Source organism: Helianthus annuus, chromosome 1 (assembly GCF_002127325.2).
Source record: "Helianthus annuus cultivar XRQ/B chromosome 1, HanXRQr2.0-SUNRISE, whole genome shotgun sequence".
In the NCBI taxonomy this organism is placed as follows: domain Eukaryota; kingdom Viridiplantae; phylum Streptophyta; class Magnoliopsida; order Asterales; family Asteraceae; genus Helianthus; species Helianthus annuus.
In genome coordinates this window covers 124,971,284-124,986,660 of record NC_035433.2, presented here as the reverse complement: position 1 = coordinate 124,986,660, position 15,377 = coordinate 124,971,284, and the positions used below count along the sequence as shown (strand labels likewise).

General features: G+C 38.0%; 1 protein-coding gene across 1 annotated transcript; it reads left to right on the top strand.

Annotated features, from left to right (window-relative positions):
- Nucleotides 1–14,206: 14,206 nt before the first annotated feature.
- LOC110930865 lies at nt 14,207–15,031 on the top strand. Its single transcript, XM_022174258.1, has one exon. The coding sequence runs from the start codon at nt 14,207–14,209 to the stop codon at nt 15,029–15,031; it is 825 nt and encodes a 274-aa protein (XP_022029950.1).
- The last annotated feature ends 346 nt before the right edge of the window (nt 15,032–15,377 follow it).

Here is a 15,377-nt window from a genome sequence, read left to right as displayed (position 1 = left end):
CAATAATGTGTTAACACGTGTCATTTGTTTACACGTGGCATTGATATTAAATAAAGGACTAATTTTGACAAACCTTGAAAATATATAAATTCGAGGGTTATAAATGTCAACAAGGGTAAATATACTGTATAGTAACCCTAAATAATGCTTGAACCTTCAAACGAATAAATCATAGATCGTACAGAAGCAAAACGCGAAAGAAAGTGAGAGATTACAAGCTACAGGGGTTAATCGTGTCAACATGTTTAATTATACCTCTGAGTGACCCTTTGACGTTCCCAAGGCTTTGTAACGGTATTATACACTCACTAAAATATAATATATAAATTTCGCGAAGTTTCGTTATGAAACGAGAAAGTTACGATCGAATTCGTAGGAGAAGGGTTAAAAGCGTCAATAATGAAAGTTAAGGCTTTCTGAATAATTAATAAACTAACCAGGGATTTAACAACGCGGATAAATAATACGAGGCCCCTAGTTGTAATTAACCGAGGGCCAAACCGCAAAGTTACCCCTTCAAACCCGAAAGGTCAGGTAAATCATTACGAAAGATTTCGTTATTAATTACCAGGATTCCGTAATCATTACAAAAGATTTTAAAAACCTGAAAAACAGACCTCTCGCGACCCGCGTGAAGGTTAGGCTTAAGTTGAGGCGGGCCGCGAGCCTCCTCTTTTACGCGCCTGATATTTGAAACTCAGGCGACCCGCATTAAAAGTGCATGGAACTCCCATGCGGGCCGCGTGGGACGCCCAGATGCAGAAAGTTTGTAACCACATGCCTTTTGAACATTGTGAACGATCAAACCTCAATAAATGAGGCATGGGCACCCTACACTTGACCCATATCACTTAGGGGCACCTGCCCATCATCCATACTCAGTGTAGCATGTGTTGTAATGATCCTAGAGCCCAAATTTCACTATAAATAGCTACATTATGCTCATAACATTCACACAACACAAAACACACTCATCTGATCATTCCAAGAGCTCTCAAGCAATCCTCTGTATTCTTAAGTCTTCCCTCAAGCTTCTGTAAGTGATCTAACCCTTTGTGGTTTCACATTTCCTTAGTAAATAGCTAAAAACCAAACCGTCGTAAATACGGTTTGACTTTAAAATAAATCAGTGATGGTTCAGTCTTATGACGAATCAAAAGTGGTTATGAGTTGGTATTTATATGGGTAATAAACCCCTAAAAGGGTTCCCTCTGATCACCACTCTAACTATGTCAAATATCGAGTCAAACGCGCACTTAAAAAGTCAACAGAAAGTCATTTTGCCGTTTTCTACATAATCTGTAATGTATACGTTATGAAACCTGTTTTGATGTTCATAAAACATGATATTAAGCATATAAACTTGTTTGCGCTCGTTTGAATCGACCATTTGCTATATTGACCCGGTTCGGAGCCGAATGTCGCAAAAGTTTGACTTTTGCTTTGACTTCAGTTCTGACCCGTTTTAGTGAGGTATAGATATACCTTAGGACACTCTTAGGACCAGGTTACATGATGGTATGAACCTCTGTGATCGGTTCATGAGTTATCCGAGTCTTTTGCGCATTTCCGATAATCGCCTAAAAGTTGACCGTAACGCCATTTTGAAAATAAAACGAGTATTTCGGACACGTGAACGGACCAGAACCTTTCTTATTAAATTATAAGCATGTCCTTAAAGTTTCACGTCAATCCGAGGTCTAGAATGAGAGTTATGCTAAATAGCGCAATTAAAGTAAACTTTTGTAATAAACGGCGCGATTAGCATAACGCCTATCTAAACCAAGATTTCGTCACCAAAACTTTTACCCACTGTTATAAATTAATATTTTGGAAACTTTAAAGATTTTTAATAATTTTTACCTTGCTCATAACCTGCGGTTATGGCTACGGTTCGGTAAATACCGAATATGCCCTTTTCGGCCAAAACATGAGTTCTACAAGGTCTTTTGACCCGATTCCAGTTGCTACTGATTTTAAATAATAAATAAAGTATTTTAGACTTTACAAACTGATCGGGAAACTCAGATTTCCTGTAGAACTCGAAAAGCTCTTTAAAAGTCTTTAAAATGACCGAAAAGCCCCTACGGGGCATAATATTAACTCAAACTCGTTACGGGCATCACGGGAGGTATCCTACTGATACCACAACCTCTTTGAGGCATATTGACTTAGGAAATAAGCGTAAGACTCTCATAGTTAACCGTTTCGCCTATTGCGCGCACGGTTCGGCTTATGAAACTAGTTTTCATAAATTAGCCGATACGGGTCAAATTATATTATTTGAACCCCAAAATCCAGAGTGTGAACCTTGAACCCATATAAAACAAGTCTCTGAACTTGTTTGGGACAGAATCACATTCCATTCTCGGTTTTCGCCTTTTCGCGCGATTAAACCGTATTTATATTCCGGAACCAACCGGTCTAGGCTACAGCCAATATAAAGACCCGTTAGGATTCTAAGAGGTTAATTAAAACCTTCGTTCCAGATTAGGAGCCCCAGTAAAAGCTATCGGTGATTTAATCAAACTAAGGAATAATACTTGCAAAGGTAAATACTTTAACTTATTTCCCCTATACGGGCTTGGGTTACGGTATGTTAATACCGCTTGATTGAGCATTATATTTTTCCATCGCTTAGGTAGTTAATTAAATAATATGATTGGCTCATTTAAACAGTTTTGTTTCTTAAAAGCCTTTGGGGGGTTTAATGACCGTTGTCCCGGATATCCTTGGCATCATTTTACGAAATGGCCACGACCATCGACATCCCGGTGTAGGCGTACACCCGGTATATATTGTCGACATTAAATTAAAAGACGTAGCCGTTGGTTTTTATACTACGGTTTTACGCAATGTGGTGTGTCTATAAATCTTTAACCCGGCACGGCCCGGGCTACTGAACGCATAAAAGAACATGTAAAACGTTCACAAGATTTTAATAATTTTCCCAAGTTATAAAAGAGTTTGTGCCTTGTGCATTCAAACCAATTTTAATAAACATTTTCAAATATGTCAGTTGAATGTATTTACCAGTGTAAACTGACGTATTTTCCCCAAAAAGATTAAGTGCAGGTACTATACGAAATGGGCTGGTATAGGCGTCCTAAGCATCGTACATAGTCTCGCAAACTCGATGCTGCATCTGAATGAACAATATTTATTATTTTGATCCGCTGTGGATATATTCAACTTCTGTAATACATTTGATATTACAACCAGAGGTTGAAGTTTATATATTTATCTTAAGCTTCCGCTGTGCATTATATAATTGTGTGGTTTGACTATATTGTTGCCAACATCGTCACGGAAATCCCCCACCGGGCCCACCGGTGAGACACGTGGAAATCGGGGTGTGACAATTTGGGCCGTAACCCCTTTAGCCGACTTGTAAACCCATTAGGGTGAACCATGAAGAACTAGTATATATGCTACACTCATGGCCACACTTACCATTTCCTTTGACAACACACATACTCCTCTACACACACACTCTCCTACTTTCTCTCACAAACACACTCCCTCATTCTCGGATTTGGACTCTTGGATCGGCTCACACACACACTCGGTTAGGAGATTCATACACACCTTTGAAACCCATCAACCGGTTAGTGTTTCTTGATATTTATTGATTAATATTAGTGATTCATGTTGTGTTTTGTGCTTGGATTGATGATGTATGATAAAGCTATTTGACAATATGTTGTTGGTTGAGTTATGCATGATGATTTGATGTTCAAAGCAATCGGTTCATAGGTGTTTCTCGTTATGTGTTAAATCGGTTGATGATGATAATAAGTTAATGCATTGTCATATTAAAAATGGGTAATATGCTTGAATATGAATGGTGTTATCGGTTTTACTTGGGTTTGGATCCGAAGGGTTTGGGTGTTCATACAAGTTGAATTGATTGATGAATGGAAACCAAATGCTTGTCATAATAGGATGCATGATAATGAGTTGTGGTTCATAAATTTGGTTGAATAAGGGTTGTTTGTGTTATGAATATGTGAAGAACTTGATGAATGTGTTTTGAATATATGAAGAACAAATTGAATGTGCTTTGAATATTTGAAATCTGAATTGTTTGATCCATTTTGGGTAAATATTAGACAACAAAACATGTTTAGTGGATAGTACATAATTCTGCATGAATTTCATTGGATAGTACAAACTGTGAAGGATCAGCAGGTGCTGGGGATTCGAGACCCCTGGTTTCGACTCGAGACCATAGCATGACAAGCCGAGACCACAGGTTGCGACACAGGTTGCGAGTCGAGAACCCCTAGTCTCGACTCGAGACCACATGAGATCAACACAAACAGCATGACTCGAGACCATGCTTACGAGTCCGGTTGCGACTCGAGACCAACACATGCATAACCCGAGACCTCACCAGTTGCGACTCGAGACCCTGTCAGCTACACTCGAGACCGCACAGTCTCGAGTAGAGACCGCACAGTCTCGACTCGAGACCATGCTTATTGGGCTTGCTTAGTTACGGGCCTAAGTTAATGGGCCGGCCTTATGGACCCCTTGTGCTACTGTTTAATGCGTGTTTTGGGCTTGCACACCATTACGAGACCAACCGTTTGGGTCACCCTTAGACTATTACGTGAATGTTACTGTGAAACTTGTTGTGAACTATTGATGAACTGCCATGCTAGAACTTGTATGCCATGATTGTTACTTGTACGTGCACTGCTTGGTTTGAATATGATATAAATGGTATCTATGTTAGGACATAGTTGACCACTTGCAACTTGATTGACCCTTCTGTGTTACTGCCGAGCAAACCAAGGTGAGTTCACACCCTCTACAAAGCATGGGATTCCCTGGGTTGGGAATGGGATTAAGGAACGTGGATTCCTCGTCCTCCTTGGGTAGGACAGCAGTGGTTCAGGAATGTGATTCCTCGTCCGGACGGACGGATAACTCGTACTAGACCAAAACTCTATCACGAAGTCCCTCCTTTTTATATCGACTTAATCGCCGGGCCAATGGCGAGCGGGTCATTAGTTAGATAGCGCTATTTAGGTCTGACAAACCTCACACCGTGCCGCAGAGGACGGGCGTGAACTAATGGATCTGGGGCACGTCAATGATGATAGACATTGACAGTTTCAGGGCACATAAACATGACTACAGTCAGCAGTCGATATGGTAACGAGTCTAGTGTACGCATGGGGTAGCCCCCACGGCCGTAATGCCTGATAACTAACACGGGGTAGCCCCCACGGCTGGAATGCCGGAGTAACCGGGAACAAATAAGTCACGTTTTTAAACTATGGGGTAACCCCCACGGCAGGATGCCAGTTAAAGGAAACTGTTTTCGAAATAACTTAAAACGAACACCCAACCGTGAACTCACTCAACTAGTTGTTGACTCGTTACTACATGCTTTGCAGGACCATAGGTACTCAGCTGGAGCTTGCATGGAGGAGAGTCGTTGTGGGACATGGATTGCCGCGTGCCATGTTAAACTTGAAAACATTTGAACATATGTTTTAACTTTAAGACTTATGCTTCCGCTTACAACTTAAACTTTGTTTTGTTTGAACACCAATCGTATTGGTTAGACTTTTAAAACTATTTATATGCTCGTTCAGTATGATTGGTGGCTGGATCCTGGTCAGTCACGCCTCCAAGCGGTAGTACTCCGCAGGTGGATTTTGGGGGTGTGACATCGATCACCGCTATGCTGGGCTGATGCGGGCGATAGACAGCTGGTTGGTCCCAAAATAGTTCAAGAAACAACAGACAAGATCTTTCAAATTCAAGAGCGCATCAAGGCAGCTCGCGACAGGCAGAAAGGTTATGCAAACCAAAGGAGGAAACCTTTAGAGTTTCAAGTTGGGGATATGGTTTTGTTGAAGGTTTCACCCTGGAAGGGTGTGGCACGCTTTGGGAAGCGTGGGAAGTTGAATCCGCGTTACATTGGCCCATTCAGAATCCTGCAAAGGATTGGACTTGAAGCATACAAATTAGACTTACCAGCTGAACTTAATGGTGTTCATGATACGTTCCATGTATCAAACCTGAAAAAGAGTCTAACTCAACACACCGTTGTCATTCCTGCCGATGAGGTTCATGTCGACGACACTCTCCACTTCATTGAAGAACCGGTTGAGGTTACGAATTGGAAAGTTAACAAAACACGCAGGAGTAGTGTCAAGCTCGTCAAGGTTCGATGGAACGCGCGACATGGCCCAGAATTCACGTGGGAATGTGAGGATCGTATGAAGGCCAAGTAACCGCATTTATTCCCCAAGACCCCCGGCAATTGGAAGCAGAACCTAAAATTTCGAGACAAAATTTTCTTAACGGGGGGAGAATGTGACAACCCTCACAATTACAGGTACTGTACAATTAATTAATTTTAATTATGTGCTTAATGACTGTGCTTGATTACAACTGACACTTTAAACTGCTTTAGGATTTTTGTATCATACATACATGTGCATCATATTTCATGCAGTCACTCCATTTATTTCACACAAACATCAGTGACATACTTGATGCACACAACACAGTTAGCACACTGAACGGTTGATTCAGAAATAATGCTGACAACGCCAGCACATAGGCAGACAATGTTATTATGGCCAGTATGAGCCAGGGACAGGGTACTACACTATTATGGAGTGTAGGGAAGTGAGGACCATAAAACTGCGTCACTAGGTGATAATTATAGTATCGGGAAGTGCCTAAGACACACTATAAATGTAGAATTCTGCATTTATTATTAAAATTCAGCATTGTAAAATGCTAGTAGAGTGCAAAAATATGGCAGAATGGTCCTGTATACTTTCCTAAGTGCCGGGAATAATTTGTGTTACAAAAATATATATAAAAGACATTATTTGGACTAATTAAGAACTTTAACGGGACAGTATCTAACCGGATAACCAGACATTACCCGGGACACTAAATTTTTGTCAATTACACTGTTTTAGTATTTTTGGCTAGTCATGATCCCCGTTTGCCATAACACCCACTAAAAATAATCAAACTAACATGTATCATCAAGTTACTTGGATTTTAACTATCTTTTACATTTTAGTTACAAAAGTTACACCCAACCCCCCTAGAACCGATTTCGGTCCCTCATGGACCCACCAAATCATCCACCATGCCTCCAATATTTGATTAGATTATAACACATTATTTTATTAGATCTTGGCTTGTGTAAGTAACCATAATATATGAAGACATCCTTTAAGTATGGAGCCTTAGATCATCTTCGTCATTTCAAGTTCACCCTCACTCTTCACTCTCTCTCTCTCTCTCTCTCTTTCGGCTCACCCCAAACCGCCACCATCACCACCATTTTTACATCACCATCTTCATCATATTCAAGCTCCATTCAAGCCTTGAAGGTGATTCATGGAGGTTGCAAGTTAAGGAGCATTCAAAGGAGCTTTGTTCTAGTCTTGTTCATTATATTTCTCATCATCTTTGCACTAGATTCTACCCTAGCCTTGTGCTAGTAGTAAGTCTCTTTACACCTTGTTTCATCTTGTTCTTAGTCAAAATAAGTAGTATGATGTTATTGTCTAAATCACTAAAGAACAAGAATACTAAAAGATGTTAAACAAGAATAATGAACATAAAAGTTTACTTTATAATAAAATGCTACTAGTATGATGTTGATTATGAGTATGTTGTTGATGTTATGTAGATTCTTGGTTATATGGATTAATCACCCTATGAATATAGTTAGATAATATTTAGAAGGGTGATTTAACCAAAGTAGGAAGTGGTTATATGTTAAGTAAGATAACCACTTTCTAGTTAGTCATGAACTTGAAAAGAATGATTTTCTAAAATATGAGTGAACTTGTAGATTGGTGATCATGTTGATTCAAGTCTTACTAGAATTTTTTTTTTCTAAGTAAACCAAGTTAAAGAATCGGGTTTTAGAAAATCACGACTTTACATATACTTACATTATTTTTAGAAATAAAATAAGTGTAAGAACATTTATTTACAAGAAGAGTTCAAGAAGTTAATTTTTGTAAATATGGTTTACAAGTTGTGAAAACGTAACCCGTTTAAGAAAATGATTTTTGATGGAATAACTACACTTCGGAAGGTAACTAAGTCTACTAAAAGCTTTACTAAGTTACTACGCCTTTTCGAAACACATCAAGTTCATGACTAGGGTGTGAAACATATATTTTTGCACTTGGTATTATAAAGAATGATTGTTGATTGATTTCGAAAAGAAAACGATATGCTTATTAGCATGGACACTCCCGTTTTTAGGGGAAACTCTGACGAAATTTTCTAAAAATCCCAAGACTTAGAAAATTATTTTCTAACAAGTATTTACAAACTGTGTTAACTTTGTTTTTCGGAAGTAAACTTCGCCATAAGTTTTGTTACAAAACTCCAAAATATCGGAGGTGAGTTTCGAAAATAAAAGCGAATAAATATATATTTTAAATATATATTTCATGTTAACACGCTTGTGTGATTATTTGTATTTTTGGAAAACTATATATTTTGGGACATTTTATTTTTGATAGATAAAATATTATATATTTTCTAAAGTGAGACTTAAAAATATATAATGTCAATACTCTAAATCACAAAAATACATGTATAAATACCCTCATCCTTGGAAAGGAATTACACATATAAATACTTGAGAAGTGTAGATACAGAATAGTTGCCTAACTATTTTTCCTAAAGACAAAAGTTAAGTTAAAATAATAATTATTATTTTGACAAGTATAATATCAAAGTAACGCAACTCAAAACACTAAAACCTAAGCCAAGGCATGGTCCGTTCGTCTAATAGACGTTAGTACGTGTAGGTCGTCGCATAGCAGACAGAGTTCGGATTGACGACTCGATTCAGAGGACGCAATACAGTGAGTTCATGTCCCCCTTTTCTTTTAAACTGTTTTCAATTTTATACTTCGGGGGTGTAATACATGTTACAATTTACAGACGCTTTTATAAATGGTATGGTTAGCTTAAGGAGGGTTTAGACGCTTAGATCATGTGAAAGGTGGGTACAACACTTAAGGCCATTAATCCTCGTTGTTAGGACTGAGGGACAAGAGTGATAGATCTACTTGGGTGTAGCGAGCCCACACCCATGAGGCCAGGGAGGCCCATAGTGGTGACTGTGTCTTACAGCCGAAGGCCCGGTACAAATTTGCTAGGTTTGAGTACTTCCTGCACTGTTTCACACATACCAGTGGCTTTGCAACCCATTGGTGATCTCTTTTATTTTTCCTTAATTGCTACATACCAGGGTTTTTCATACATACAGACGCATTTCAAAGGTTTACACAGACACACATACACATGAACTCGCTCAACTTTTGTTGATTTTTCAAACTACATGTATTTCAGGAAACTAAGGGGATCTGGCAAGTGTCTGCATGCATGTTAAGCTGCGTTGAATAAAGATGTCATCCGGGGTAGTTGGTTTAGGAGGTGTAACCCTTGCCTGGACGGGTTACATGCCTTTAAACCATGTTTTTATTTCAAGTCTTTTGTTGTGTCTGGTAAATATGTTTTGAACAGGTATGGTTTGTAACTTATCGTAAGTGTCGACATTTTCCAACAATGATGTTGTGGTAGTATTTGACTTAATGAGTGGATGAACATCTTATGTTTTAAATCATGTAGTGTTGTTGCGATTGTTGCTATGGTATTAAGAAGTTACACCAAGTTAACCCACGCTTCCACAAAAGCCAGGGTGTGACAGTCGACATGTGTGACAACCCTCATAATTACAGGTATCCGTACAATTAATTAATATGATTTATGCTTAATGACTGTGCTTAATTACAACTGATGATATAAACTGCTTTATGATTTCTGTGTGATATATACATGTGCATCACATTTCATACTGTCACACCATTTATTACATACAAACTTTAGGGACATACATGATGCACAAAGCACAGTTAGCACAGTGAGCGGATAACACAGAAATATACTGACAGTGCCAGTACATAGACAAACGATACTAGGTGATAGTTTAAGTGCCGGAAAGTGCCTAAAACCCACTCTAAGTGCAGAATTCTGCATTAATCATCAAAAAATCAGCATTTTAACATGCTAGTAACATGCAAAAATATGGCAAAATGGTCCTGTATGCTTTCCTAAGTGCCGGGAATTAAAAGTGTCACAAAAAGTTACATAAAGGACACTATACGGTATAAGTTAGCACTTTAACGAACCGGTATCTAAACGAACAACTAGAAATTACCCGGAACACTAAAATATTGCTAGAAGGATTGTTTTACTTTTTCTGAGCTAGTTATGGCTCCCGAACACTTTAACATATTACATAAAGCATCCTACACCTAAAACACTAGATATTACACTTAACTTCCACTAATTACCTGCTTACCATTTGAAGTTACAAATTACCCCCCCCCCCCTTTGGATGTAATCGGCCCACTTAGTGGCCCCACACTCAAGATTTTTCAAAATCTTTCTAAATCTTCTATGGATCTTACTTAGATTGATGGAAGATTATGCTTGTACTTTGTGTGACACATAACCCATTGGATATTAGAGAAGTTGGTTATAAGAACAAGATCACCTTCATCTTTCTCACAACAAACACCATAACTCACCACTCTCTTCTTCCCTCTCCCTCTCACGGCCGAGAATAGGCAACACCACCACCATCATTTTCGATCTTCAATCATCCACTCCAAGGTTATCTCAAGGTGCACAAGGGTGAATAAGAAGGTGTGGAACTCTTAGATCATCAAGGACCTCCTTTGTTTGCTTTTATCCACTTCATCTTTACCATTGTTCTTCCCTAGCTTGAAGCTAGTAGTAAGACTCTTTTGATCTTAGTTTATTTCATATTTTTAGTGGTTAAAAGTTATAGTATGTTGATTAACACAAGAACACTAAAGAAGATACACTTGAATCTTGAAACATAAAGCTAACATAAGATGAAATCTTGTTGAATTGATGTTGTTAGTGTATGTATAATGATTGATTGTGGTCTAGAGATCTTGATGTTGAGCATTACATGGAACTTGCTAGATTATGATTAAAAACATGGTTTAGCAAGTTAGGAGATGATTATGTGTTTATACAAGATGATCATCTTCTTGATTAAACAAGAACTTGAAAACAAGATGATTTCTTGAAAAAGTAATAAACAAAGTAAGCTACTAATCTTGTAAATCCAAGATTTGTGAATGATTTTTCAAGAGAACCAAGACCAAAATGTGATTCCTAATGGATCATGATTTTTACATAAACCTACATTATGTTTAGTGGAAAAACAAGCATATAAACATTTGTGAAACAAGGGAGTTAGTGAATCAACATTTTTGTACAATGTGTTTACAAGTAGTAAACACTTAGTTTCTTTAAAAATGAGATTTCTAAAGGGATGAACATACTTTAAAGGGTAACTAAACCACTAAACATTTTACCAAGTCACTACAAGTATTTAATAAAAGACCAAGTTCATGTTATTATGAAAAGTGTATAGTTTTTGCACTTGGTAAGTGTAAAATGATTAGTAATTTGTTGTTGATTGTTTGGATGATTTTTTTGAAAAGAAAATGATATGCTAAATAGCATGGCCACCTCCATTTACAAAGGAAACTATGACGAAATTTTCTAAAAATTCCAACACTTAGAAAATATTTTCCTAAACAAGTGTTCACAAGTGTGTTTTAACTTTGTTTTTCAATATAAACTTTGTCATGAATTTTGTTACAAAAATACAAAGTATCGGAGGTTGGTTTTTGTAAATAAAAATGGATAAATATATATTTAGAATATATATTTTATATTAAGACACTTGTGTGACAACCCTCATAATTGCAGGTATCCGTACAATTAATTAACATTAAATTTGTGCTTAATGACTGTGCTTAATTACAACTGATGATTTAAACTGTTTTATGATTTATGTATCATACATACATGTGCATCACATTTCATACTGTCACACCATTCATTACATACAAACTTTAGTGACATACTTGATGCACAAGACACAGTTAGCACAATTAGCGGATAACTCGGAAATATACTGACAGTGCCAGTGCATAGACAGACAATATTTTGAGGCCCAGTATGAGCCAGAGACAAGGTACTTGTAATACCCCGAATCTTAATGTGCTGGTTATAAACGTGTGAAATATGTAATTTGTATTTCATATATTGTTAAACGAGTAAGATGATTGTGTGAAAGGTGAAATATCTTGACAAACCTTGGCTAATATAGGAGACCGTTAATATTGATAATTAAATATATTATTCTTTTTTACCTTACTCCGTTTTTAATGAAACTTAGGTTAAAACGTAGATAAAAATATGCTCGTTCTAATGACATATTCGTCGTTTTATAAAACGTCATATTTTAAAAGTTATATAAGAAAAACGAGTTAAGCAGCTGAATTAATATATATAAGCAAGCAAGCTAGCAGGTAGGTAGGCACGTCAATTGAATCCCACATCGACCAGGGATTTGCGGTGCCTGCTTGCTTCCTTTAAATAAGAGTCTCAGTAGTTTGTTTAGGTACCCGTTTCTTTAACGGGAATGCTCTAGTATAGAGAATCCTGAGTATACGATACCCCGTTGGGTGTTGTTAGTAGTCGTTTTTGGAGCACGAGTAGGAGCAGGAGTAGGGAAACTCTACATCAACGTGCCGTAGATAGTTTTGAGGTATACTCTCGTTTAAGTTTATGTTTAGTTATTTATTATTTATTTTTAGTAGTTAATATTAGTTTTATTATTAGTAATAATATATATTAGTAGTAGTAATAGTGTTAGTATTATTTTTAGGTACTAGGGTTATTGTCAGGGGTGGGTATTGGGTAGCCTAGCCTTAGTTAGGCATGGACTGATCACCCATGCTTAAACAAGGTAGGGTTAACCAATATCCAACCATGATAATGACTAGTTAGGTGTACCATTATCTAACCTAGGATTATGTAATTGTGTCAGGACCTTGAGACATAACCCAGTCGTACTAGCGGCAGTTAAGCAATTGCTAATCAGGTGAGTCATCATACTTGTCTTTTAAACTGTGATAGTATACTCGTCCATAACTGGTAATAATGAGAATGCTGCAGTATGCATGTGTCAGTAGGGGTATATGGGATCCTATTATGCTTAATGAGGTGTGTCACTCTGGGAAGGGTAATAAGGTGTTGTACCCACAGGCACTTCGTGCTTATAAGGTCCAGCGACACACACTCATACCTATGTGACGGCCGTAGGGGGACACAGCTGGAGGACCAGTATGTCTCTTGTACGGTGGTTTGTGACAAGTCAATGTGACCTATAAGGTAAAAATGAGGCCCAACCTGACTATAATGTGGTCACATGCCCATATTGTGTATGCATATAATGTAAACTGGGGTCTGTCTTTATAAAAATTGTATAGTATGAGCTCACCAGTATATATCTGACGTCGTTTTGAGTATACTTATCTCAGGCGAGTCATGAGGAAAGCTATAGGAACTACTTGACAGTTGTGGAGGTTTAGAAGATCAAGGAGTTCTTAGTTGCCAAAAGTTTGTAAATAAATAAAGTGTTGTACTTAGACTATTATAAGTTTTAATGAAAGTTTAGTTTGTTTCCGCTGTAAGTGTATCAATTGTGCATAATCACCCGGGTTACGGGGTGGGTGTTACAGTTGGTATCAGAGCCCGAGGTTTTAGCGAATTAGGTATTGCAGGAATGCCTAAGCTTTAACCAGTAGTTCCCTAAAGATTAATAGCACACTCAGACTAGGCCAAATAACTTGCTCTCAGGAAAAGTACTTGCATAGTCAATTGAGTGACGCTAGAAGAAGTAAACTATGTTGTGCCTTTTTATGTGCTATATATATATATATATATCTATGTGACGTATATAGTTGTTATATTATAATTATGTATCATACATACTAGTAACTCTTTATACTCATATTCCTATAGGAAGGAGACAATGTCTGAACATAGAGATGATCAAGGGTCTAGAAATAATCAGAATAACAGGAGAGAGGAAGATTCTTATAGGACTCGAACTCCCTCTCATAGTGTCAAGTCCCGGTCTAGTACAAGCATGCGTCTAAATACTGAGGATATCCACAATATAGCTGTGGAAGTGGCTAAGGTAATGAAGAATGCACAAACCGGTAATGTTAACCAATCTGGAGAATGACATGAAGAAAGCTCAGCAGCCTCCACGCCAGTACGAAGGGAAGGAATGGGCGAAAGGAAAAACACTATTGCAACCATGCCACTAGAAGGAAAAGGTGAATATTCCAAATCAAAGGAATGTACTTATAAGCACTTCATGTCCTGTAAACCTCAGTCCTTTGACGGAAGAAAGGGAGCACTAGAAGCTCAAGATTGGCTCAACAAAATGGAGTCAGTATTAGACATATGTGAGTGTGATGACCGCAACAAAGTACGGTTCGCCGTACATATGTTTGAAGCTGAAGCCCTTCACTGGTGGAACATTGTGGTCCGAACAGAGGGAAAAGAAAAGGTTAAGGAGATGAAGTGGGAGGCGTTTATTCATAAGTTTCTTGCTAAGTATTGTCCTCCCAGTGAGACTGAGCAACTGGAAGTGGAATTCTTTCAGTTAAAAATGGGAAATAAAACCTATCGAGAATATGTTTCTCGTTTCAACGACATATCTCGACTGGTTTCTTATTTAGCATTGACTGAGGAACAACTGATCAGTAGGTTTATTTGGGGTCTACCCTCTGAAATGAGGGTGTTTATCAAATCCAAATCCCCCAAGACTTTTGCAGAAACTGTTGAGGCTGGCGACTTCATGGCTGTCGAGATGATTCTGCGGCAGGCTGAATCTCCCGCACCAAAAAGGAAGTGGGAAGAAAGAAAGGGGGACACCCGGAATAACAACTTTAAAAGGCCTAAAACATTTCCTCAATGTCCAATTTGCAAACGCTTTCATACGGGGGAATGTCGTTTTCCTTGTCCAAATTGCAAAAAGACGGGTCATGTTCTTCAAGAATGCAAGGAAAAGAAGAAGTGTTCAAATGTGGAGACCCTAACCACATGAGATCTGAATGTCCCGAACTCAAAAGAAATGATAGGACACAACCAAATCAGCCAAAAGGGCGGGCATTTGTACTCACCACGGAAGAAGCCAAGACCAATACAGACGTTATCACGGGTACGTATCTCGTAAATGATGTATATGCGCGTGTGTTATTTGATACCGGTGCAAATAGAAGTCTAGTGTCGACTACCTTTAGACCTTACTTTGTGACAACTGGCACAAAACCGGTAACTTCCGTACATTTTAATTATTATTTAATGACTGCACTTATGAGCTTAAATGTCAACATTGACTGATTAGAAGCTAAGCAAGTGAATTCATGCACGTTGTATACTACAAAATATTG

Bases quoted from the DNA above. Each gene is read 5' to 3' on its own strand.
- LOC110930865 (XM_022174258.1), top strand. From the start codon at position 14,207: ATGGGCGAAAGGAAAAACACTATTGCAACCATGCCACTAGAAGGAAAA.